This window comes from Nothoprocta perdicaria, unplaced genomic scaffold (genome assembly GCF_003342845.1).
Source record: "Nothoprocta perdicaria isolate Ctin4 unplaced genomic scaffold, notPer1 scaffold_409, whole genome shotgun sequence".
Taxonomy (NCBI): Eukaryota; Metazoa; Chordata; class Aves; order Tinamiformes; family Tinamidae; genus Nothoprocta; species Nothoprocta perdicaria.
The window spans coordinates 48,733-75,357 of NW_020455654.1; the positions used below are offsets into that span (position 1 = coordinate 48,733).

At 39.5% G+C, this 26,625-nt stretch overlaps 2 protein-coding genes across 2 annotated transcripts in view; both read right to left on the bottom strand.

Annotated features, from left to right (window-relative positions):
* Nucleotides 1-3,748: 3,748 nt before the first annotated feature.
* Nucleotides 3,749-4,613, bottom strand: LOC112952753 (calcium homeostasis modulator protein 6-like). The gene is made up of 2 exons (XM_026045654.1): nt 4,536-4,613; nt 3,749-4,153 (listed from the first exon to the last, which is right to left on the bottom strand). The coding sequence occupies exons 1-2, from the start codon at nt 4,611-4,613 to the stop codon at nt 3,749-3,751; spliced, it is 483 nt and encodes a 160-aa protein (XP_025901439.1).
* Nucleotides 4,614-18,757: 14,144 nt separating this feature from the next.
* Nucleotides 18,758-26,625, bottom strand: part of DSE (dermatan sulfate epimerase) — a 35,051-nt gene continuing 27,183 nt past the window's right edge. Inside the window, exons 4-6 of the mRNA XM_026045663.1 lie at nt 24,845-25,084; nt 23,141-23,348; nt 18,758-21,360 (exon numbers count right to left, since the gene is read on the bottom strand). Of these exons, the coding sequence (XP_025901448.1) occupies nt 19,599-21,360; nt 23,141-23,348; nt 24,845-25,084 (2,210 nt within the window). The 3' untranslated portion in view covers nt 18,758-19,598. The remainder of the gene's footprint in view (nt 21,361-23,140; nt 23,349-24,844; nt 25,085-26,625) is intronic.

A 26,625-nucleotide genomic window follows, 5' to 3' on the forward strand; every position in this document is an offset into this window, starting at 1 on the left:
AAGATTTAATATTTTCCACAGTGTAACATAAGCAATCTTGATAAAAGCCCAAGTCACTGTATACTAGCACAGTAAGTACTCTGTGCATAAACCAGTTCCACTTCCACTCTGTAAGAGCGAAAATTCTCTTTTGAAATTAAAATGCAAACTTTTGATTTAGTTCAATGGATCCCAGATTTGACTTTGATTTTATTGTTGTGATTTGTAAGTTCTTCCCTCAGTCCACTTCATTCTTGATCCTATTAAGCCAGGAGCAGCAGACCTTTAGGCAGCAAGGTCTGTTCAACCAGAACGTTATAATCCTCACTATAATCTTTCTTTCTTTCTCTGTCATAATAATCTAATACCACGGTGGCATAAGGAAATAGAGTTTTTCTTTTTTTTTTTTTTTCTTTTTAAGCAAAATAACAAGCTAATCATTACCCAGCCTTTTTTTGGGCTCAGCTCAACTTCCTGTTACAAGTTAAAATAACAAGTTACAGCATGTAGTATTCCCTCTATATTTCTTGTCATAAAGACATTTTAGAGAGTTGCTTAGACATTTTGGAGAGTTGTGCCGCTTTCATGCACTTGTGCACCTGCAGTGGGGATTTTGGTGCTCAAACTAACAGCTATGGGYAGGTGGTATCTTTGGCTGACTATGAAAAGGTCCTCTACATGGTAACGACCATTTTTTCCCCAGAATGTAACAACTGAATACTTTCCTCTTGTTACATTGAGAGTGAATAACCTGTGCTGTTCTTGTTTTGTGTGATACTAATCAGTTGGATGTGCACACACGTATGCGCATGTGCCTGTGCACACCTGCAGCCACACTTTCTATAGAGGTTCCCACCAGCTAAAGAGCTTGAAAGTCATCACAGGGCATGTAGGTTGGCTCCAGTGTATCCACAGTCTATGAAACATGCCCTGCTTGCAAGCATTACATCGAAAATTCAATATTGGCAAAGTAAGGACCATTAGTGACACCCTGAGGCTTTGAGTCTCACCTCTGGCCTTGAGGTGGCTGAGGATTCTCCATTACATACTTCAGTGCAAAACATCTGTGGTTATGCCTAGTGTAAGACATTTCTTTATGTTTCAGGGCTTCAGATTAAACTGCATAGATAAAATATTTACTTTTACTTAGACATGGTCAATTTTCAATCATRGGCTTCTGCTCTATAAATGGGCACAAAGCAGAAGAGCCTGGGCCAGTAAAGCCAGCACTGATCTGAGGTCAGGCCAAGAAACTTCATGAGGCTGATGGTTGAGACCAGGGGCTGCTGTGTGCTCCTGAACTCTGAGCCACCTTCCCTGTGCTGGGACACAGGTTCAATGTGACAGCATCAATCTGTTCCTTTTTCCCTTCCCTTCCCTTCCCTTCCCTTCCCTTCCCTTCCCTTCCCTTCCCTTCCCTTCCCTTCCCTTCCCTTCCCCCTTTCTCTTTTTTAATGTTTAATGTTTAATTTCACCTTGGATCAGCCTGCACATTGTATTCAAGAAGGGAAAGTAAACAAACGTTAGCTAAGACCTCTCCAGAAAGGTGTTACTCATCCATTAAAGTCTGCGCCTGAGAAAGCACAGCATTCCTCTGGGTACAGAAAGTCACCACAAAGTCTCAGCTTTATTTACTTTGGGGGGAGCTTTAAAGCTCAGCGCTGCAGTGGCTACAGCTTTTAGACTTCTCTTCAGGCCTTACTGAGTCAAGGAACATTTTGCTACTGTTTTGTTACTGCTACAGTGGGGCCAGGACTTTGTTTTTTGCCAACCTACGACATTCCAGACCAGATTTATTTTTTTTTTCTTCTGGAGGTCAATGATCAAATGAACTCTTCAGTATGAGAGGTAGGCTGGGACATTTCTAATTGAGCACTGCTTCCTGGAGACAGGAATAACAAATTGGGCACCTGTTACTACATTAACCTCTCACTTCTGGGAAGAAAAGACTCGAAGCAAAGCAGCAATTCCATGGCAACATGATTTTAAAAAAAATTATTCCTTTCCACAAGCAGTATTAAACCTGGATTTTATTTTTCCTTTTTTTTTTTCTTTTTTTCTCCATATATGCTATAGGTTCCATTTATAGTAAGAATGGAGCCTCCAAGCTAATTTATACCCATCTAGATAAAATAGGCTCTTCTCTTGCTTCCTCTCTGGGAAATGACCACAACAAATACCTTCTATCTCTCTGAAGATTTTTCAAGTTAGAATTTGTAGTTTTGAAGGAAAAGATTTCTGAGGAAGGGTAAGAGGAATGGAAGGATAGTCCTGACAAAACTGTCTAAAACTCACCTCTCTAGAATGCTCTCTAGGAAAGCTTTGCAATGAGAAAATGAAAATTATCCTATTACCTCCTTTTTYTTTTCTTCACTTAGAATACTATCTTCAATTCTTGTAATTAGATTTTGGATTTAGGTTGCTTATGCAGGAAAAGTAACACTCCTTCTTAAGTTTCTATTATTTATTAATATCTGTGTCATGCTATATCATGCTACAAATATTTGTTAATATTTGTTAATGACATCTTTTTCATGAACTAACTCTTCAAGACATGTTACTCTGGACTTAAACTCCATTTTGGAGCAAGTTAAATAGCTTATTTGACAGGGATATCCAAGAGTTTGTTAGGGATTGATTCCGGGGTAAAAATACTGTGTATAACATGGAGTATGTATTTAAAAGCATTTTATTATTATTTTTAAAATATTTAGCTGCTCTGAAAAGCAGCTAAAATAGAAAACAATATAAATCAGACACTGGATTGTTAGTGTTGCTTTGTCTTCCCCTAGATGTAGCGTTCAAATATCTACTTTTCCTTTTTTCCTTTTTTATTTTGGAGAGTTTTGGGCTTACAGGAAATTAGCAGTTCATCTTCTAGTTCAGCAGACAGGTTGTAAAAGGAAAATTTACCTCAGAGGAACTTTCTAGTTCCACTGCTATAAGCTGCTGAACACATAAAGTAAAAGGACTGGAATCTTTTTGCATCAGTTCCAAATGATGAGCTGCTAAAATAAATGCCACTGTTTCCAATGAAAGCATTTTAAAATGCGTAGGTTGTTCCAAAACGCAAATTATTTCCCAGATATGAAAAGACACGGTCCTTTCCTTGAAAAGCTGATTAAGAAAAAGTAACTATTTTATTCTGGAACTTGTTCTAACCTCCAMTGAAATATATATTTTCAAGTCAAATATATGCTAAACCATTACTAAAAAACTAACAATAAGCTGAATTCTGATGAAAATTTCCTTTCATTTTTTGTCTCATTGATACCACCAAGTGTGAAACTAGGGATTTTTCACCCCAGCTGCCAAATGCCAAATTCCAGGTTTTTGTTCATAATTTGAACAATATCTGCTGATATATTTATTATTTTAAATACAGGTTTTTATTCATGATTTGAATAATACCTGCTGATATATTTATTATTTTAAATACAGGTTTTCATTCATGATTTGAATAATACCTGCTGATATATTTATTATTTTAAATACAGGTTTTCATTCATGATTTGAATAATACCTGCTGATATATTTTTTATTTTAAATACATGCCTTTTTCTCAAAGAGCAGCATTATGTGAAAACTTCCACTGTGAGCTATATATATGTATTTAAATGCACATAGGCAAAACTGTAATAAAGTTTATTTAAGAACAAAACACCACGTTTTACACAGAGCCTTCAAGAGGGGCACAGTATACAACACCGTTTATATCACAAAGTTAAAAGCTTGCCAGCGTTAGGCGGGATTTGTCTCATCAGAAGCCTCATTCACCCATGTGCTGCATCTCCTGCACTGACCCACGGGTGCTCTGTTCGGCCGGCTCAGGCCCCACGCTCTGTCTGGCCTGGGTCTCCGTGTACCTGTGTATCGCACTGTAATGTAGCTCCTCCACGCCGAGCATGTTCAGGGAGCAGATCTGCTGCCAGGCCTGGTGGCTGGGCATCTGAAACTGTGCTCGGACAGTGCCTTCAAAAGAGTAATTCACGTTTCTCTCTGCCAGCTTGGTTGCATGGTCTTTGGYCTTGGCCTGAAAAAGCTCCCACTCCTTCTTCAAGTAGGTTTTCCAGAACTTCAGCTGAAGAAAGCTAACCGGGGAGTAGCAGTGGCTGAAGCAGGTTGAAATCAGGGTCAGGGCAGTGATGATGCTTATCAGAAGCCAACCTATRATCTTAGAAAACAGAGTGATGGGTTAATGGGGTTAACACAATCCAAGCAAACACAACATGAGAAGAGTTTAAGTTTGTTCCCTGTGGAAGGAGAAGATCCCATATGGACAAAATGAGTTAACTTTACAGAAATTCAGCACTCCTGAGCTGGTATTTTGGGAYTGAGGATGAACCCAGCTAGGTGTAGAAAAGATTTTTTTCCTCGGCTATATCCAGGTCCCTTAGCTTTAAAAGCACGGTACTTACCAGCCATGGCTACAGTTCTGGCTGTATTTATTCTACCTACAATATCATTTTCCCCATGTCAGGTGGGACAGATAAGACTTCCTGCTTGCTATGTTTTATTTGCTCTTGCAAAATAGCCTGGAAAAAACAACTAGTTACCATAATGCACAAGAGAAACTGTCTCCTGTATGTTTCATAGGAAGGACACASACCTTCCTCTATATCCATGGACACCATTTCTGTCCTTATGGACAGAGATTCCTGACTCTTATTCCTGACTCAGGACTTACCATCCCTAGCATGTGATGTTAACTCTCAGAGGCCCAACCTAAACTGTGTGTCTTAGAGATGTTGGTCAGTCCAATATACAACTAAACTTAGTGGAAAACTCTGAGGAGAGAAGATCTAACAGTGTCCCCCATTCACTTCAGGCTGATATTTTATTTTCAGAGGAAAAACGTTGAAAAAAAAMGTTGAAAAACGTTGAAAAACGTTGAAAAACGTTGAGTGTTTTATCAGATGAGAGAAATTTTGAGTGTATTTCAATACCATTCAGCCTCTTACTGTAAGTACATCAAGAGATTAAGACAGTGTTAAATGTCTCTCATCCTTTTGATTTAAGTAGAGTCAAAGATTTTATAGAGGAGATATTAAATAAATTAAATAAAAGGATGCACAGAAACCTAAGGATAGTGAAGAACTAGTTTGGTGTGACCTGTGAGTGCAATAGAAGTCCAAGAAAGACGATGAAGAGGATGCTTACCGGACACAGCTGAACTTTGGCTTGTTATTGAASAGAAGAATCATCTTGTATTTTCATACATATTCAGAAAATGCAAAGGAGCAAATTTAAGGAAAAAAAACCTAAATGTCATTARCGAGAGTGATGTGATTGTGAATCTTTCCAAAACATGCAGTCCCAAATGGCTATATGAGGGGAGGAGGCAGATGAGTAGTATGCAGACATAAATAGGAGGTATCTTTCAGACCTTTGCTTTATGGGCAGTGGTCTGTCCATGGATGCTTAGCACGCTAGGGAACAAGCAGCTTTTTGGGAAGCTGCCTAGATGGCACCTGTGCATCACGGTATGCAGCCACCAAGAGGGGTTACGGCAGGGCTTGCAAAACGTGCAATGCTCAGCAGTGGCTGCCTGCCGCAAGGACAGAGTGACTCTTAAATGTACCACTAATAGAAAGGCTTACCTCAAACCAGAGAAAAATTTGCTTTGTTATTGTGCAGCAGTACCGTGCAAGAATATAGTTAGAATGCAAAGGAAAAGATCCAAAAGACATAAAAATGGCAAGGCTGAATCATAGAAATATTCCGTTCAGTCTGCTATCCTCTTGTTGAGAATGGCCAAGGCAGATTTCCAGCGTGGAGTATAGGGAATTTTTGTTATATTGCCCTGTTAATCCTTGCCTTAGACTCCTGTGTGTGTTTTCACATGAGAGGAAACATTATTGCACATGTGATCCTTTGGAGGTTGAATCACAGTCTTCAATGCCATGCTATCATAATTTTGGTTTATATTGCTTTGTAATAATCTCTTACACTTGATTTTTAATAATCCCTAAAGCCCTGAGCTGACATTTCAGAGCTGTGAGTTACAAACAAAAAAATGGGTAAGGGTAGTAACCCGCTCTAAGTGCATAATTTTATAGGCGAAGGTAGGATTGGGTTTCACTGTGAATATCCCACTGAATACCACACTGAATCTCTCGTGACGTTTCAATGGCCTGGCCTTTCAGCCTTGTAGAGTGTATCAGCAGTTCTTCAAAGCAGAGCTTCATTATTAACTATCGAGAGTTTCATAGAATCATAGAATCATAGAATGCCGAAGGTTGGAAGGGACCTCAGAGGTCATCKAGTCCAACCCCTCTGCTCACGCAGGGTCACCTAGAGCACAGGGCACAGGGCTGCAYCCAAGYGGGTTTTAAAKATCTCCAGAGAAGGAGACTCCACAACCTCTCTGGACAGCCTTTTCCAGGGCTCTGTCACCCTCACTGGCAAGAAATTTTTCCTTAAGTTCCTGTGGAACTTTTGATGCCTCAGCTTGTGGCCGTTTCCTCTAGTCCTGTCGCTGGCCACCACTGAAAAGAGGCCACCCCCTCCTCCTCCTCACTGCCTCCCTTGAGGTATTTATAGACACTGATCAGGTCCCCCCTCAGCCTCCTCTTCTCCAGGCTGAACAGRCCCAGCTCCCTCAGCCTTTGCTCATATGGCAGATGTTCCAGGCCTCTGATCATCCTCACAGCCCAGCGCTGGACTCTATGAGTAGCATCAYACTATCAGCAAATACTGTTGCCTTGGCTTTTATCCCCTTTTCAGATCACTTAAGAGACTTTTAAACAGTATTGTGCACACAGTATGTGTGTCTCACATTTCTACCATTTTCAAACTTATAGTGTTTTAAGATCTTTGCTCTCACTCCAGAGCTACCCATTCTTCTTAATTTTTCTTAACTTCTGCACAGYCCCTTATCAAATATGCTTTGGGAATTCGAGTTAAACTAAGTCAGATCCTCCTCCCTGTTGAGCATTATGCTTATACAAATATATACATTGTATTACATTATACACWTATATAACATTATGCTTCTACACATATATATTAATTTCATTCATTATTATGACAAAAACCTCAGGGAAGTTGCCTGTAAYGTTTTTTTCTGGAATTTTCAAATTCTGTGATAACAGGATACTTTTARGAAAGGAATTACACCATTGTGTCAGTGATTAAAGCATTTGCCATAATAAATCCTGAAAATTAAAAGTAGTTACCCAAATAACTACTTAGTTCAATATAGTTCAATATTCCTTACTGTTTCTTTTCATGTTTCAGATAACTGCAATCAACTTGATAGACATTTTTTATATATATACAGTGGTTATATTCATTTCCTCTGGGAGCTACACAGGTTCAGCAATGCTGAACTTTCACTCTAAAAATGGATCTGGGACAATATATATATAGATTTTTACATAACTATATGGTTGCTATGAGAAATACTCATTTTTTATTGCCAATTCATACTCCAGAAAAAAATTATTAAACATAATAAAAAAGGATTTTCTAAACTTTCTACAAGAGATGAGGGGGAAAATGAATAACTTTTAAAGCGTCAAAAGGGAGATTGAAGAGAAATTATCTTCCTCCCTCTTTATTCAGTTTCAATAGTTTTCAGATAAAGTTCCCCCATATAAATTGAGAAAAATAGTGACTGCCCCATCACAGAGGTGGATTTATCAGAAACCATTTCCAGAAAGAGGTGAGACATTTTGAGAGAAAAATTCACCATATCTGAAGAAATCTTCCCAGATGTCAGGATGCCAGGAAATAAGAGAAGCTCTAGGTTTGCTTCCACTTGCACTGCAGACAGTACCTATGTAGCAGTGCCTGAGTCACAGCTACATTCRTTTTAAAACTCTCAGCTCTGGAGAAGAAAAGCAAAAAAATACCACATTCAAGTCAGACAGAAAGCTAGATGAACAACATAAATACCAAAAATTGTCCTTGTGTAACCTCTCATTGGCAGTTCCTTAAAGTAGAAAGGAAGATGACCCACAGGAAAATCCCCTCACCAATGAACCTGGAGTGACCATGTAAAGGGAGCAAAAATGAGAATAATTTCCTGGATTCTGATAAATCAGGGTGCTTGGTTAGTGTTCTTCTACCCAGTGCTTCTACTTTCCCTGTTGACACCAACATTTGGTGCTGCTGGTTCTCTCACCGTGGTTTGGCCAGCCCTGTAGCCCAAAGCACTTCTGTCTGGGGCTACCCGTAGCCTTATCACATATCTTATTACATATCTGACTTAGGTGGGTTTGTCCCAGGGACAGGCAACCAAGAGTTGGGAGGAGGAGGGAGCTCAGATGCACCTTGTGTGCTGTTGTATGTGCCTGGAAGGTTTCTCCAGGCTATGGGAAGTCCATACTCCAGTGTAGGGAAAGGAGTATCACGGTGGAGGGACCTCTTTGAGGCCACAGGGATCTGAGTTGAATCTGGGACTCATTGATTATACAAGGGTCCCAAAGGGACAGGAGAAGCTGATGTGTACAAGGGGAATGATTGCTGTTAAGGAGTCCTGCTGTTGCTCTTTCTGGGTCTAACTTTATCAGGGTTGTGTTTATCTATAATAAAATAGGATTTCAGAAAACTTCCTGTGGAAAGGGAATGGAGCTCTGTGTGAAAAAGGATTAATGCTCCCCTCCAAGCAAAACATACTTGCAGTGAAGAAGAGGGAGAGGAGGGACCACCCTGGCTCAAAAGAGGGGGAAGGTGCCAGGAATCAAGCAGGAAAGTGCACAGGACCTAGGAGTCAGAGACTGTGCGGGACGGGAGCAGCCCAGGACATCCATGGGGCTGGGGAGGACCTGTCATGAAGATCCAGGGGAACATCGATCTAGCATGCTGCTTTAGCAGCATCCATACATCCTGTGCTGTCCTCCCAGGGTGACTGTTTTTTGCCAATTGAATTAATGCTTCTTTCTCACAACTGCTGTAAAGCATTAACAGGAAAGTTTGTGGAAAAATAGCTTTCTGTTAAAGAATGTGGAATTCTGATTTAATGGTTGTTTTTGCATTGATTTGCATTAAATTTCCTGCCTTCCAAAGCAGATGAAAATAATGCCCGAATAAACAAGATGGACATTTTTAGAACAAAATTGTTATTTTTGTTATTTGAAGCATCCTTTCATTTTGAAAGTGCTTTATTAAAATGCAGAGGTCAAGCAAAACAAAATGGGCTTGTTCAGTATATTATCAAGCTTCTCTTTAATGTTTTAGCTTTTATCCTTTCATTTCCAGCTGAACAAGGTTCAAACATATTCCATGAAGAAAAATCTATAGTCTAACTAATTTTGTAGTTATATTAAATGCATAACACAGGTCTTGAATGCAATGCGTGTGTCGGGGGGGATGCTTTGCCAGTAGGTATTGAATAAATATTTTTTACTCAGATAAGTAAGTGTAATAGGTTCTTTAACTTTTGCCAAGACTTTTGCTATTACTTCCAGTCTATGTATCCAGAAAAGCAGAGGACTATTTGGTTTCGCTTATTTTTCTGTAAGTAGTTCGCTTTCCAGTTACTCTGACCAAGTCCCATCTTGTCCAAACTCCTGTCATTAGTCCTATCAGTCTCAACTCCCTCTTCACACACTGCACCTACTTTCCAGGTGGACTGACCTTCCCTGGAGGTCCCTCACTTCAGCTTGTGACACTAAGGAATTTATTCTGATTTTACATCTGCACCAATCTTCTCCCATGTGTGTGAAGGTCACACAGTTCAGCGGCATCACATAAATCATGGATAGTATGAGTATTCATCAGAGCTGCAACCCAAGGAGTAGCACTGTGACTATGCATATACAGCTTACAAACATTTGTGTGCATGATTCTGGTATTTTAGGGCATTGCATTTATGAGCATTTGTTGGTTAAAAGTGGATTTTAGAGGGTAGGAGCTAGGTCCACAAARCCAAGAGTAGCTCTGAGGGAGGCTCTGAAGGGTCAGCTCTACTAAAGACTCCCATGAGCAATCTCAGTAGCAATCTCTTTCTATCATCGACTGAATCACAGAATCATAGGATGGTTGAGGCTGGAAGGGACTTCTAGATATCATCCAGTCCAACCCCCTGCACACGCAGGGACACCCAGAGCATGTGGCACAGGGTGGCGTCCAGGCAGGTTTTGAAGACCTCCAGAGAAGGAGACTCCACAAAGTCTCCTCTTCCAGGGCTCTGTCACCCTCACAGTGAAGAAGTTCTTCCTCACACGGGATGGAACTTCCTGTGTTTCAACTTGTACCCCTTGTTCTGTCACTGTCCACCAAGAAGAGTTTGGTCTCATCATCTTTACACTCTCCTCTCAGGTATTTGTTCATGTTGATAATATCCTCTCTCAATCTTCTCTTCTCTAGGCTAAACAGGCCCAACTCACTCAGCCTTTCCTCATATGACAGATGCTCCAGTCCCTTAATCATTTTGTTGCTCTCTGCTGGACTCCCTCTAGGAGCTCCACGTCCCTCTTGTACTGGAGAGTGCCAGAGCTGCCCCCAATACTCCAGGTGCGGCCTGTCCAGAGCTGAGTAGAGGGGCAGGATCCCTCCCTTGACCTGCTGGTAACACTCCTCCTAAAGTAGCCAGCCTTCTGGGCCACAAGGGCATATTGCTGTATCATGGTTAACCTGCTGTCCACCAAGACATCCAAATCCCTCTCCATAGAATTGCTTTCCAGCAGGTCGATCTCTAATCTGTACTGATGTTTAGGATTATTCCTCCTCAGGTGCAGGAACTTGCACTTGCCTTTGTTGTGCTGCTGTTCCTTCAGCAGTGTAGGTGCACAGATTCTTATTTTGGACTCCCATAACTGAGACCAGTTGGCCTACAGCAACCAGCAGTGTGACAATTTTGTTGATCAACCTGATCAATTTCCAATCCACATAAGCCATAAGTAAATCTGTATTTTTTTTAGCTGTGATTTGTAGATTAATGAAAAATACTTATTGCACTCATGATAAAATATGTAATGTTTTCATATAACAAGAAAGGTGGAAACTGTCAAGTTTTATAAAAAAATTAACTAGTCCTAGTAAGGCAAATTATAGCATTAACTCGTTTGTATTCAGATAATTCACCCTGAGTAGTCAGCTAGTCAGTTCTAAGAAAACAGAGTTCCATCTTTCTTGTTTACTATAGAAAAAGAGATGTTATAAAATGCCTTTGACAAACATAAGCACTTTAAATAAATATATAAAATCTCCACTCTTAATGTATACCTTTACATTCTTTTTGGTTTTGCTTTCTTCAATTTATATATCACATCTTGATATCTTGGTACTGCTTGATAGCTGAGATTTAATTCTATTCTAGGGGTTTTTGTGTGTATGTGTGTGTGTGTATGGCCTAATGCTGGCTGTCTAGTTATATGCTATACCTACATGCTCAGTATTTTTCATTGAATTAAAATTATTGCTTCTTTTTAAATTCAGCTGCTACAACTGCTACAAAATGTGAATTCTTTCCTCCTGCTACAAGTTTCCCCTTCTGGACTCATTTGTTGTCCAACATTTCACTGCTTGGAGAAGCTTTCTGTAAGAGTAAGGCAATGCAAGACCTGAGACCCTATCTGTTCCAAAGTTTCTCACATGTTATAACATCTTAGTTATGCCTAGAACTTTTATTTGGAAAAATATCAAGTGAGAAAGGGATAAATGAAAAAAAGAACTAACTAATCATTTCCCCTTGGATTACAAGACATCTTTGTGTGCTTGTGTTTTCTTCCACATTTTAGAGTGCAACTCAGAAGTCAAAAATTAAAAAATTGCATTACTTCTGTCTCTCTGCACAGGCCTAAACTTCTGCCTCAAACTACAAGGGAAATCATTTCCAAAACAATTTGCAGTCCTATGAAGCTGATGTACAAAATAAGAGCTAGCACATGTGACACTTGCAGTAACCTATTTGTTTAGGCTTACTGAGCACAGGGCCTGGGGACCGCTGGAATAAGAGCATTATCCTCTGGTTATGGAAAGAACAACAATGACTGTCCTTTGGGTGGACTAGGATATCAACAGATCTTCAAAATGTGGCAACTTTTTAGACAGATGGCTGGCTTTGTTCTCTGAACAAAAATAGCTGAATTTTCTCAAATGACATCGGAATCTGAATTCAAATGATTCAACTTTTTTTGACCTCCAATGAAAAGTAACAGTTCTTGAATACAAACAAAAGCATGGAGCTGAAGGGGAAAAAGGGATTATGCTGCCCAAAAGTATCTCCATTCCAAACAGATTTATAGCCCTGTGGTGCAGAAGCTGCTATTATATACAGGTTTTTCAGTGGAAGGAAATTGATAGGAACTGATACTACTTCCAAAGTAAACACAGAAGAAGAAAACTTCCTCAAGAAGTTACATTTTGTCACAACAGATGATGAGAGGCAAGGGCGAGATGGAGTTTTGTCCAGTTCTCCCTCACTCTTTGTTCTACCTGCAGATATACCTTTTAATTAAACTTTAAACTTTACAGTTCTCTGGGCAGCATGTACATTCATCTTGTTCTTCATTCAGACCTGATGACCACCAGGAAGGTCTGTGATTGGTTTCAGATTCCTGTAACTGAATTTTATTATTGCAGAATTGAAACTATTCTGGCTTCTGGTCTTTAATGTCTAGAGAGACATTCATCTAGAGAGAGATGAATATGATAAGCGCTTTCACTCTCTTCCCATGGACTGATTTATCCTACTCTCTAGCCTACTCATGTASCCATGTGGCAATGTAGGAAATTGCCCTCCTCAAGTTTTCTTTGTTGATATTTGCTTTGGGCAGATGTATTTGCCACCACCCTTCATGATGTGTATAGCTCCTTCTTAATAATCTTTCTGAAGATGGAGGAGAAACTACTGATTTCATACTCATGATTTCAGAATCCCTCCATCAGCTAGATTTCTGTGAAGGTTGCCTTCAACCCAGTGGTGAGCTTCAGAATGAACCCCTTAAGATGAGTAAAATGCTGCTATCCATATTGCTTGGTTTTTGAGCCTTTTTGGGAACGCTTCATATCAGATCTCTCAGAAATCTCTCCTGGCCTGCATCAGGAGGAGAGCTGCCAGCAGGTCAAGGGAGGGGATCCTGCCCCTCTCCTCAGCTCTGGTGAGGCCGCACCTGGARTACTGTGTGCAGTTCTGGGCTCCCCAGTATAAGAGGGACGTGGAGCTTCTAGAGAGTCCAGCGGAGAGCGACAAAAGTTGATTAAGGAAATGGAACATCTCTTGTATGAGGAAAGACTGAGTGAGTTGGGCCTGTTCAGCGTGGAGAAGAGAAGGCTGAGAGGGGATATGATTAACATGTATAAGTTCATGAAGGGAGAATGCAGGGAGAAAGGGGACAAGCTCTTCTCATTGGTGGCCAGTGACTGGACAAGGGGAAATGGGTATGAGTCAAAACACAGGAAGTTCCATCTCCAGGTGAGGAGGAACTTCATCACTGTGAGGGTGACAGAGCCCTGGCACAGGCTGCCCAGGGAGGTTGTGGAGTCTCCTTCTCTGGAGGTCTTCAAAACCCGCCTGGAYGCCACCCTGTGCCACATGCTCTGGGTGTCCCTGTGTGTGCAGGGGGGTTGGACTAGATGATCTCTAGATGTCCCTTCCAACCTTGAACATTGTGTGAGTCTGTGATTCTGTGAAAGTTGCCACTAAAGTCAGAAATAAAACCCAGATCCCATATGAAACTTCCCCAATGGCGTTTCCAGCACTCTGGATCACAGTGAATGGGATGAGTTCATGCTGGATGTAACTAGGCTGAGTCTGTAATATTTAGGGAGAAATTACTTACTGGTGAAAAAATGTATGCCAGTTATTTTGGAAAAGTCACAAACACACATATCCTTTTGACATGGATTAAGATTAATAAAGAGGATCAACATGCAAGCAAAAGGATAAAAACATTAAATCCATAACAATTATATTATCTGTAGCATATGGTTAAATTCATCATCCGTGCCAGTCAGACCATTCAGATTAGTTTTCTGGGRGAGGTGGAGAATCTCATTAAGACCAGTGTCTCATCAGCAACAAGCTACTGAGAATTAGATGTGAAAGACCTCAAATCTTCAGACTCTGCTCTTCTTTCATGGTCACCTATGGCCTTGTTCCCAGCAACTTCAGAAAGAAGAGGCATAACCTGCTTTCCTAAAGCCAGTGACCTGGAGATTAAAGTGAGAAATTGCTTACTTTCTAATAGCTTTTAASCCAGTGTGGTGTTGTGCATAAGCAAGCAATGCTGGACTGGTTATCCACTCAACTCTTTTTAAACACCAGATGTTCCATATTTAAAMCTTTTAGGACTGTAACATCCTTTTAAAGCAGCTGAGATCAAACAATTTGCTGCCTTAGTGAATGAATTAAGTAAGCTCCAGGGAGGGCAGAGAGTAAAATTCAGTGTATTTATTCACTGATCAATGACTAGGCTCAAGCACTGGGATSTACTTTTAGCTCCAGCCCTTAATGTTCTCAATCTTCATCTAATAGGACCAACTTTCAACAGGTATTATAGCTCAGCCTACTGCTGAGCAAGAAGACTTCCATTAAAGGAAGTATTTTATTTTCCTTTCTTCTCCCTGGTTCAGAGAGTGATTTTATATACTTTTAAGTATTGTAGCAATTTATTGAAGATCACAGTTTAGGCTCCAAGGAAAAGTCAAAACTATCCTTTTTTATTTCACAATTCCCTTYTGTGGTTAGAGGCATCTTGGTTAGAATAGAGGCAACAGAGATGCATTTGGCTTGCAGAGCAAATGACGTAAAATCTTAGGACAAATAAATACAATATTCTTGGTCTCCAAAGGGTAAGACAACGGTAAAAGTTTCCTATGAAGAATATATATCTTCTTATTCATTTTTTTTTAAACCTCCTCATCAAAGAAAACTCTATTCTCTCTCTGACTTTTAGTAGGGTATTTCTCTGAGGACATGAAGCAAAGTACCACTGCTCCCAACATCTTCAGACCATAAAGCAACCCAAATGAGAACACTTTGGTGTATGTCAGAGGAGTCCGGCCTCTGCTATGTACCTTCAAGTAGGACGAATGGAAGAATTTGCCTTTTAAGTGAAGTGTGTCATGGCATCCTCTCAAGGGRACTTCTACATGAAAAGGGGAGAAATTAGTTTTCCACAGCTGACTGTTTGGATTTCACAGTATGACTCAGAAGGACATGGCCTGGAGCAGTACAGTGCTGGGGAGCCTGATTTCCCTCTCTTTTTCCCAGGGTCTATTAGAAGTAAAACCACAGAAATCTCTGGTGGTTTGGGGCCTAAGTCAAAGGAATAAGATGCAGCCACATCATACTGAGGGGACGGTTATTATCCTGCAGTCTTGTCTTACAGCATAACAAARTTGGTATTTTTCCATCATAACTTTGGTAGCATTGTAAGCACTGTTACAGAGAGGAGATATGCAAAAGCACATCACCAGTACTTCTCATGCCATTTTCTGCCTTTTGGAGGTATGAGTAGAAACAAATCAGTGGAAATTAAGTGCATGATGCCATTGCCACAGAAATACCACTTTTGCAAAGCCTGGATGATTAACATTGTTTGCTTGCTCCTTTTATGAATGCAAATTAAAGTAGAGAGGATATGGCCTCATATATATGGTTTCACATTTCAATTTATATTTCAATATTTATGGAAATATGAATTCAATATTTCATGGTCAGTGCAAAAGTGTTCATTTTAATTGAAACCTGAAGATGAGATCTGAATTATTCTCAAACTATAAGCTGTCATGACAACTTAAATGGTTGTAGCTACTTTGCATTCTAGAGCAGCAGGACACAGAGGCAAGTACAAAATCAGCTTAGTCACCTAAAYGACTATGGGACTACATTATTACCCAGACAAAAGTTGATGCTGATTTTGAGGGTTTATCCAAAGAGATAGTCTCAGCTCACTCTTGTGTTTCAGAGTATTTTTTTGGTGGACTTCCATAGGRTGTGATTTGGTCCAGTTCTTCTGCCTGCCTTTGCAGCATGACCTCAAGCAGACAACCACCACTTTTTCCTTGAAAGGGCCCTGGAATCTTTCTTTGAAATACTTTGACATTATTTGTTTCCAAGGCAAATTCACTTGAAAAGCAGGCTGCACAGGTGACAGTGCAGACATACTTGGCACTCAGTTGCACAGGCCTCCTATTGCAAAGTGCTCCTGGAGCCAAATCTGATTTACCAGTTTAAGGTTACCCTGCTGAACAATAACAGTACAGCCAGGGCAGACAGACTACAGTTAGGCAGAAACATGTTTGATCCCAAATAACCTTTTGGCAGACCCTGTAATGGTATTGTGAATGCAAAGACTGGGCTCAGAAATATAGTTATTTTTCAAACACTATATACTTTCAGATACAAAGAGAAAATTTTCATCCRTGGAAAATGCTGTCTCTGAAAACATATGTCTACAGAAAATTTTGATACATATAATCCTTATTCTGATAAGTCTTGATCTTACAAGTTTTAAAAAATGAGCTAATGTGCTCCATTCCTTTTGCTTCATTTAGCTGCAAAATATAACATATACAAATATAACATAAATCACCCATCCATTTTTTTTTTTTTGAAAAAATACTTAAAATCTAGGAACCAGATTCTACTCTCAGTCATACATACATACAGCTGCCAGTGGGCTAAGTTCCCACTGATTTTGTTCAGAATCCTTTGAACTAATTTTACAGAAAGTTAGATTGTATCTCTGAAACAAAACATGCGTGACTGGTCATTAAGTACCACAAATAAGTTGAATGAAGTCAGCAGGGTCTCATATGAGCCCAGGAACCCATCCACAYAGCCCATACACATGTGGATGCCTGTGCCAGCTATGTTTTATTATTGTGATTCCATTTTTACAGAAAGTTGAGCTTCTTCACAACAGACAATGACTTTTAAAAAGTTGTTGAGCATACCCTGTCTAGGTGAAACTAGTGCTAAGTACATCTGCTGTGAACTTAGATTTCATTGTGATTACTTCAGGCTTGTATTTCTGCCAAACAGCACAAACACCTCTCCTGTGTCAGCAAGCTAACAGGATGTAACCTCCAGCACTCATACCAGGCCCTACGAATGTCTGGGCTGATTCCTCTCACTGTCTCTTCCGAGCAAAGCGCAGCCATGCAAGCATCTCCTTTTTTTGCCATCATCTTGAAGGCTTAAATCATTTCTTCTTAAGTACTTTGTGACTCTTCTATCCAACAGTATGAATTGCTGGTTGCTGACAGCATGGAAACATCATTTCKTCTATTTTGTTCAAATTCCATTAAAAGAAATTATGCTCTTCACTAAAAAATTAGAGGAAGAAGGGAGGAGAAAAATGGAAGGAAAAAAGCATGGAAAGAAAACTTGTGGCACCATTACAGAGGTATTAAAGGCCTGGAAAAGAAATAAATAAAAAATATGAGTGAAATAGATACTCTTTCATGCCTGAAATATATCCAAGACAACTATGGCTTAAGGAGGTAGGCTTAGGCTGGAGCAAAGCCTATCTGCCTTAACTGAATAAAAATTGCACCAGTGTAAGTGGAGTTCAGAATAACAATCAAAGAGCCATCTGCAGACATAAGGTGTAAATCAAGCATGTGTGGAAAAAATCTTGGATTCCCCCTTCATTCAGGAATGGATCTGGTCTCCCATTCAGAATGAAAGATTGGCACTTTTCTCCTTTTACATCATTGCAACCACATTCCTCATTCACAAGCCAGCAGCTTACTCTGCTTTAAAAACTCTGCTTTAAAAACTGCTTTACAACCTGTCCTTTCTGCCAGATGAAGGGGCTCTGAGTACAGGCAGCATCTAGAATTTAGATGGCACAAACGTGTGTGGGCATGAAGCAAAGCAAAAGCTGTGGCTGAATAAAGGCTCGGAGCCACCAGAGCTCTTTGTTTGCCTGAAAGTTTCATGTCCCCAAAGAGGATGTGGAAATGAAAGACAGAAGACAGCACACTATTTATAAGTGTCCTTCTCTCTGAATTTGATTGATGCATCCACAGATTATATGTGTATAAGGCATCACAAGTCCCCGCATTTTCCTGGGAAAAGGTATTGGCACTTACTGACAGGGAAGGGATGTACCAGTCAGCACAACTAACCTCCATCAGCAACATCCATATCCTGATTTTACAGTGTTTCACAGCCATTCATAGTGTCACCTAGTAATAAAACAGCTAGCTAACACCACCTTTGAAGTTGAACATAATCCCCCAGCCATTTCTGCATATACATTCATGTCATCATTGTGCAGAAACAGGCACCACAGGCAGGAAAAAAGGGAACTCTCTGTTGACAGGCTTATCAAAGCCTAACAATAACGCAGCAGATAACAATAGCTACCTAAATGACTGTAAAATACAGGAAAAAAAGTTTTATGGTTTGAACAATTCTATTGAACGCTATGATTATTCATAGTCTATAGTTTATATTATTAGGAATTTCTTTAATCATAGAAACACTTTTCATCAGACACAATATTTATAATGTTTTTATTTAGCAAATATACTGGAAGAAATTTCTTTTTCTGTAAAGAAATACAGATATGCACCATTTCCRTAGAGCTTCCATTTTCTCAAATAGCTATAATTTTTTAAAAAACAGTTTAATGAATTAAGGGCGAATATATGTGGAGATGTCAAACCCATTTTGTTCATAAACCACGTGATTCCATATACCACTAATTCCCAAATTACCCACGGGTGACCCAGGGGCCACCAACAGCTTGTAGAACACTTGTTTTTGCTTTATAGAGAAAAACTGTTCACACAGTTTTAACTGTCCTCTGTTTCCAGCAATGTGAACAGAAAAAAATATTAATACTTTCTTAATACTTTTTCCATATTGCAGTTGCCAAGGTTACCACAGGATTGCTTTCTTTTTTGTTTGCATTTTCACAATTGCATGGAAGGGCAGTGATCTAAGACATTTCCCTAGTAAGATATGCTCGAAAGTATAGAAAATCTCTGTGAGATCTTAATCTGTAAAATCAAGAGCAGACCCTCCAGTATTCATTATTCTACAGTCTGCACTTGGCTGAAAGATAAAGTTTCTTTTTTCTTTTTCTGTTTTCTTTTTTTTTTTTTCCTGAGAATTATATTCCCTTATACTTCAAGATAGCCCTTTTGCCTCCTGTGWGATTTTAGAGTACAGAAGTGATGACATGGAATAAGGATCTGAAATACTTTTACAGGAGTGTCTCATGTTGAAGTACTCTTTGGTTTGGCAGAGAGAAATGAAATATACTGCTAAGGTCTGCCTTGCATACTTATATTTGAATGTCYTTGTCTTAAGAGAACATCCATAGCAGCCTGAAATGAAAATTCACTGATACAAATCCAATTCTGTATAAAAAACAAAGCCCTTAGAAACAAATCTCTTAAAAGAGGGCTCATCTTATCAAAAAAATAATTACAACTTTACATTACTGAACTCTAATGAACAAAGGATAACATTCTCTCGAATGTGAAGCCTGTCTCAAAATARGGAGTAGTACTTATTAAGCACTTAATTTTCTGAGAAATTTATTGCTTTTCCTATTCCTCCATCCCTTCTGGTCGGAAAATTAATCTTCTCCCAGCTGTTTATTGGAATGTTTCAGAAAAAGAACATTAACTTTGGCCCTATTAGGGTTAATGCTTTTGCATAGATATATATGACCATAAATTGGTCGACTAGTAGAGGTCTTCTGCTAACATTGTGACTGGGAACAGGAAGAATACAGCCACAATAATATACAGCTGTCTACCAAAAGTATTGCATACAGACATCTTTGGCCATGCAGTCTCTTGGCCTTCTGAAAATAAGTGAGCTGCATTGCCAACATGACGAAAAAAATAGCGATGTTGAGAATTAGAAAGAGGCGAGTGTAAGAAGCTGATATTGATGGGGCACTGCTCCGAGCAGTCGTCACCATCTGTGCAAGCCCTGATCGGCCTTTAATCAACACACCAGTTYTATGCTTCACATAGGTGATATCTGCAAAATCCAAGAGATCTTTCATTTCCTCATCTTCATCTATAGGCAACTCTTTTTGGGCTTGAGTCTGTGCCTTTTGCCTCACTTTTCTTTCGTTTACCTCAATTTGTGCAAAAATGTCAGGAACAGCATCGACAAATTTGTAGCCTTTGGCCACCTTTCTATTTTTCTTCGCTCTGCCGCGCTGCTGCTGCTGCCTCTGTGAGATTGCAAAGATTCTGTCAATGGCCTCCTCTGTCTGCCTCTTATCTGAAAATCTCAGCAGGCGCTCAGCAGTCTTCCTAAAGCTAGCTGTGTTTCGTACGCGTGACAAGATCTGCTTCTCGAGCTGCTGGAAAACAGGCTTAAAATGCTGCAGGTTCCTCTCCACAATCCCTACGTAATCTTTCACTTCTGGCACTGCAGAGGTCCTAATGGCAGAGGCTCGGTCAAAGACAATTTTCTGGCGGTCTGCAATAACCTGCGCCAGGGCAGCTCGGGGTCCGTCCTCCACAGTCCACAGGTAAACTGCATAAGCGTGCTCGCTGGTGGTGACAAAAATGTCCAGTTGCCGAGAATCCCCACGGACCGTGAAGCTCTGCACATCCATGGAAGGTCCAATGAAAAGGTAAATGGCTCTCGTGAGCGGGTGCCGCAGGAGGGTGGTCACATTCACGTAGTTCGTTCCGTTGTAGGGGTAGCCCCGGGGATACATCCTCGAGGCAATGACAGCTTTCTCACTGTGACCAGTGTCATCCATCCAGTACATCTTATATATCCCATCGCGGTGCCTAATGAAAGCCCCGTGGACCTCATCTACCACTGTCTCTTCAAAAGGCACATCCACATTGTGGAAGAAACTGGTCGCTGCCTTCAAGGGGCTATCGTCGTCCAAATGGATTTGGTCTACCAGGAGCAGAAGTTGGGGGTGGAGAAGCACAAGGTTTCTTTGCAGTTTTCTCAGTTTGAGCTTCGGATTGTAAGCACCCACTCCTTCGCCCCTGATAAAAACCACCCCGCTTCTCTCCATTGCGGCAACCACTCGTCCCTGGCAGTCACCAGCCAAGTCATGCTTGTACTTCAGCCACTTGGAGGAACAGTCCTCTGTGATCTGCCCTTCCCATGGGGAGAAGCAGCTTTTGGACACAGCAGGGGAAAACATCAGCACATTGTTAAAAAAAGTATATTTGGGCCCATACAGAGCTTCTGTTATGAAAGGTACACCGTTGGGAGCAAAAGTAAAGGAGTTCTGGTCTGGGTGTTCGTGGCCAGCATTAAAGTTCCTCCATCCCTTGATCCACTCTTTGTACTTGTTCTTATGAACAATATCATATATTGCACGTCCTCCCAGCTTTCCTGACTTGAAGGAAAGGAAAGGCCTGTTGATTTCAGCTGGCAATGCACTCCCGTAGGTCACCACTCCCCAGTCCTCAAAATAATGCAGCTTTGGAACCCCATAGTCCGGCGGAGGAACAGAGTGCAAACTTGCATCATACCTGCCAAGCAGAAAAGGAAGACAGCTTTGAAATCAAGTGTTCAGCTCCACTATCAGCATCCATACAAAACTCAAAATACGTTTCAATGCATTAAGGAGCAACCTAATAACATAAAGCCAATGCATATTTTTGCTGAGTGAATTAATCACAGTCATCAGGATATTTAACATGCTAATCCTCCAACATTTTTACATGAGTCAAAGTAATATATGATTTTTACAGAATAATAGCTAAAAGCCTCTGGTCCACATTTAAAGTGATCAAGCCTTTTGTAGTTCAAAAATAACAGTATGTTTAGTTTCTGTGAAATAAGTCCTGCTTTGGCATATTTTATAAAGCTACTGACCATAATACAAATCTTTTGAAAAAAGTGCATTAGCACCAGGCTATAGATAAGATTTTTCATCCAAGTATCAACCTGTTTACTGACTACTTTACCAAGAGAAGCGAGTAACATATCTGCAACTTTCCCCAAAACTGATGATTTTAGGAAGTTTGTAGTCATAAATAGAATTAGRAATTAGCTAGAAGTTCATGAAAAGATATTTTAAAGGATGAATCTTTATGATTTGTAGCACTTAGTGTATGTTAATTTCCTTCTACAACTTAGACTGAATAAAAATTTTATTTGGTATGTCTTTCTCTGACTTTCTTATATAAATTGTAAGGCGTAAAACATTTGGTTTAAAAAGAAATCGTAATTACTGAAAAGATCAAAATGCTTACCACTTTTGTTTCTTGTGATTCACAAGAGTTAAAGTAAAAAGAAATATATATATATATATAAAAGGCATAAAAATAAGTCTCCAACCCTCCTGCCATCATTTTTAAGCAGCCAAAATGAACAAAACCATCAATAAGCTTAATATATCTGCCATATGGGTCTTCATCAAAATTATTCTTTCCCTCTAACTAGGAGCCTCAGTCAGGCCCTGAGCAAGGAAAGCTCGTGTACTGCATACACTTTTAGGTAATTCTGGCCAATGCTGGAAGCCTGATAGCAGCCCTTGATGGAGAACTCCCTAGAAGCAGACTCCAATACACATCCCTGTGGCGCAGGGGAAAAGCAGCAGTTCAAAGCTGTTTTTTTGTTGGTTTTGTTTAGTTGTTTATTTTTTTCCTCAAATCTTAAAAAGTATCTTTCTCTTCCCTTATGGCAACTAGAAAAAAACGTTCTAAGCATATATTTTCAAAATTCCCATGGAGACACTAAGAGAAGAAAATGAAGGAATGTAGAATACAATTCTGTAATTTGTAGATAAGAAGCTGAAGTATGCTTGGAGCCCAGTAAATATACATTTTTAATGTGCATATCATGAATATAAATGACATACATACACTCAATAATAGTATTCTAAAAAAAGAGAGAAATGGAACCACATTGACTCCTTGGAAATGTATCTGCTCTCTACTGACTTAGGGGATTTATATGTTTATTTAAAGCCTCTGTTCTTTTCATTTCTCATCATGTGAGTTAGGAGAGGCGTGAGTTGCACAGAAAAACAGGATTGAGTCATCTGACATCACTTTTATTCTAAACAAAAGTTGCAAATTAAAAAATATTTGCAGGACAAGAGCAAGGTATAATATTTAGCAACACACCAGGTTATCTATGTAAAGTCAAGAAGCTCATATCACCTGAGCTTAAAGACCCTCTGGGTTGCAAATGACCAGCACAATCTCTACTTCTGCTGTTCAATACATATCTACAGGCAACAGCTTATCAGTTATAGCACGCAATTGTCATGTTTCTCTGAGGTCTACTCATTCCCTTTCGTACCAGAGGAACTCAGTGTGGAGAGTGCACCACCTCTGCCCCTTGGATGGGGTCCCTGGACCTTCCACCACGCGGTTCCTTCTGATCTGCTCTGCCAGCCAGTTCCCGCTGCCGTTGCGCATGACAAACTTGTCCAGAAACACCAGCTGGCTCTCCGGCCCGTAGAACCAGTTATAGTTGGAATCTGCGATGGCCACTGTTCTCTGAAATCCTTGGGAAAAAGTCAAAAGGCATGTAAGGAAGAGCAAAATATACACACACGGATACATTTGTAGAGCACGAGGATGAAGCAGTGCAACTAGACAAAATGAGACATAGCCTTTTGAAATGTTTAAAGGCCTCCCCTTAAATGAGCCATAAATAGCTTACACAAGAGTTATCTCCCTCTGCTGTAGCTAGCTTGAATACTCACCTTTCTTTTTCACCTATGGGCTAACAGGCTACAAAAATATAAAAAAGAAATGTCCTGTCCACTTACTTGCCTCGCTCAACTCTCATTTTTCCTGTGTCAGTCCAAACCCCTAAAGGTACAACACACAGAATTCCTCAAGAAAAAAATGATCTGTTTAAGCCTTGAAACAGTTAAAACATATTCATATTTTGCATGTTTGCTCTTTCCCAGGGAGATGCCTAAATTATCACATGAATTCAGTGTAATTCCTTACATGCTTCTACTGGCATGTCAATGTTGTGCTCATCATCACTTAGATATGTGACTAAATCTTATTTTTTACAAATCAACTGTCAAAAACTGCCAGAAATAGTCTGCTTATGCTGAACTGCAGTTTTTAATACACAGTAAAGTTATCATTTTATCTTTCTAACCAGCAATTAAAAAAAAAAAGGTTCCTAATGAATTGACCTTAAAATAATTAATACAAAACCATAATCCCAAACTTGGAAGCTAAATCCTGAAGCTAAATTTTTTTCTGAAAGATATAAAAGGTTGTATATATTTATTAGCTTAGAATTATTTTCATATTTGTATTTCTCTGTATTTCAGCAACAACTAGAATTTCAAATTAGAGATGCTAAAATACATTGAGAGACACTGGAGATAGCCAATATGAATATAGAAATAGTAAAAAATCTGCAAAGCAGTCCCATGAGCAGTTCCTGATAGTTTTGCTTAACATTCATATTAACAAAAAACACTAGTCCTTGCGTCCTTGGCTTGTACTGTCAAATCTGTCAATTGAGTCAATCACATCTTTTATATAAATATTTTTAATAAAATTATTATATATATAAAATTCAATGTTTTGTGGAAAATGTTAGATCATGTAAAACATTACTATACTTTGTCGAGACTTTTACTGGCTTCATCATTTACTTTTTGTTTCACCAAAAGTTTATCCCATGATTATTTTTTGAAAAAAAAAATAAATAAGAACCTCAAATAATACTATTTTTTTCAAACAGAATGTCTCAGAAATACGTCTTTTTCAAACTTTGAAAAATGAAATCAAATTTTGAGGCATTGATTTTTCTCCCAAACAATGTTCCCAACTTTTGACTGGTTCTAAAAGCCAGAGCTTAAGTAACAATGAGATTTACTAAAGGGTGATAAACAAAGACAACAATGTTTTGAAGGATGATGATGGTACAGCAAAATAGAAAAGAAAGATTATTGAAAAATGACCCAATCCAAGTATGAAATTTAATGCTGCTTTAGGAGTTATATATTCATTGATTCAAATGACTTACCTGGCAGGACAGTCCTGTACATGAAAGCAAAGTGCTGCTTGAGCCAAGGGTGGCTGAAGTGATTGATATCAAAGTGCCTTTGGACAAAAAACATGTACTGAAACAGAGATCTGGTTGTGTAGCTGCCATAAGCCACCCCTTCATAGAGGGAGCCATCTGTAACCTCCTGGAGTAGGACAACTGACTTCTCCATGATCGCAAGCACTTGCTTGGTCCACAGATAGGCTTCCTGCAGGTAGCCTGAAAGAAAAAGGTAATGATGAATTGTCATCTTATAATAACACAGAGTATGAATTATATTATCTGTACTCCTGCAGTGGATCCGGTAGGTTGGCTCTCTGGGCTCTAAACTACAGCTATTGCTGCAACAGCCCTGCAGTCCTAGAGTAAAAAATAAAGTAGTATACTTAAACACAATAAAGCAAGGTTAACTGAGCAAAGACTGGAGTTATGCCTTCTCTTTTAAGAGGAAAATTTCCATAATATATTCAGAGCAGGCAGAAAGGAAAGACCCACACCAAAATTATTTATTGCATTACAAATTAAAAGAGTGTGATTGATTGCAAACTTGTTAAATTTGCAATCCCCACTAGAGGGCTCCAATAATGCAAGCATTCTAATCAGTTGTTTTTCACCAGCGTGTTGTACCGAGGCTCTCAGTACAAAAATTCAWAAAAAAGTTCACATTTGAACTGAAGTTAATTGGTACATCTTGTCCAAAGTGTTGTACAATCAATAGGATTATTTTCAACTGAAATTATTTTAGTAAAGATGTGCACAGTTACTTTCTTTTCCAGATTCAGGAGTAGGAATGTTTGGCTTAAAATCACTGTTCTAACTAGATTGAGTTTAAGTCTTCTACAGAAAAGACATTCAGAGATGTCATTATCTTGGTCAGGTCTGTCTGCACAAGTCAAGAATTGGGAAGAGGTTTCTCAAGGCATGTTTCCCTTTACCAAACAACAGCAGAAAGCAGAAACACCAGAATACCAGCAGTCCATTTAGAAAGATGTGTATATTGAAGGAAGCACATGGATCCACACCAGCTAATTCTAAGCCTTTTCTTAATTTCTCCTCTTATCTCTCACTGGCAAGAGACGTAGGACTGGACAGAGAATGACTAGCTCACAGTTTTTAATGGCTACTTAGTGTTGAAAACCACTTTTTTATGGTCAAAATTTATAGGCACAGATGTAACTAGCCTCATTTCCACCATATCTTGGAGTTCACCTTAGCTTATATTGCATCCCACCATTTGGTGTAATAGTGCTTGCTGAAAGAAATGCATGTGCCAGACTCGGAGAACATTCAGACCTGCTACTATGAGTGTTTTGTTCTACTGCCCAGTTACTACATTTATGCTCAGTAGAGCAATGAGCAAATCTGACTTCCCACTAGCCAAGTCTGCCAAATTTTGCTCAGTTAAAGGAGAGAAAGAAATTGCAATGTCCAAGTTAAACAGAGAGCTCCGCTGGCTGAAGAGAGTGCTTTGATCAGGAAGGCTTGAGCGATGGGAGCAGGTAGCACTACTTACTGCTACTTGCACCTGACTTAACACTACATCACCACACTGACAGAGCTGGCCATCAAAGGGCTTCTTCTAAATGTAAGTCTAAATACTCCACCACCTTTTTCTTTTTGTGAATTAAAAATCACAACAGGTACCTTTGACTGTCATCTTCCTCCTCCTTTCCTTTCCTTTCCTTTCCTTTCCTTTCCTTTCCTTTCCTTTCCTTTCCTTTCCTTTCCTTTCCTTTCCTTTCCTTTCCTTTCCTTTCCTT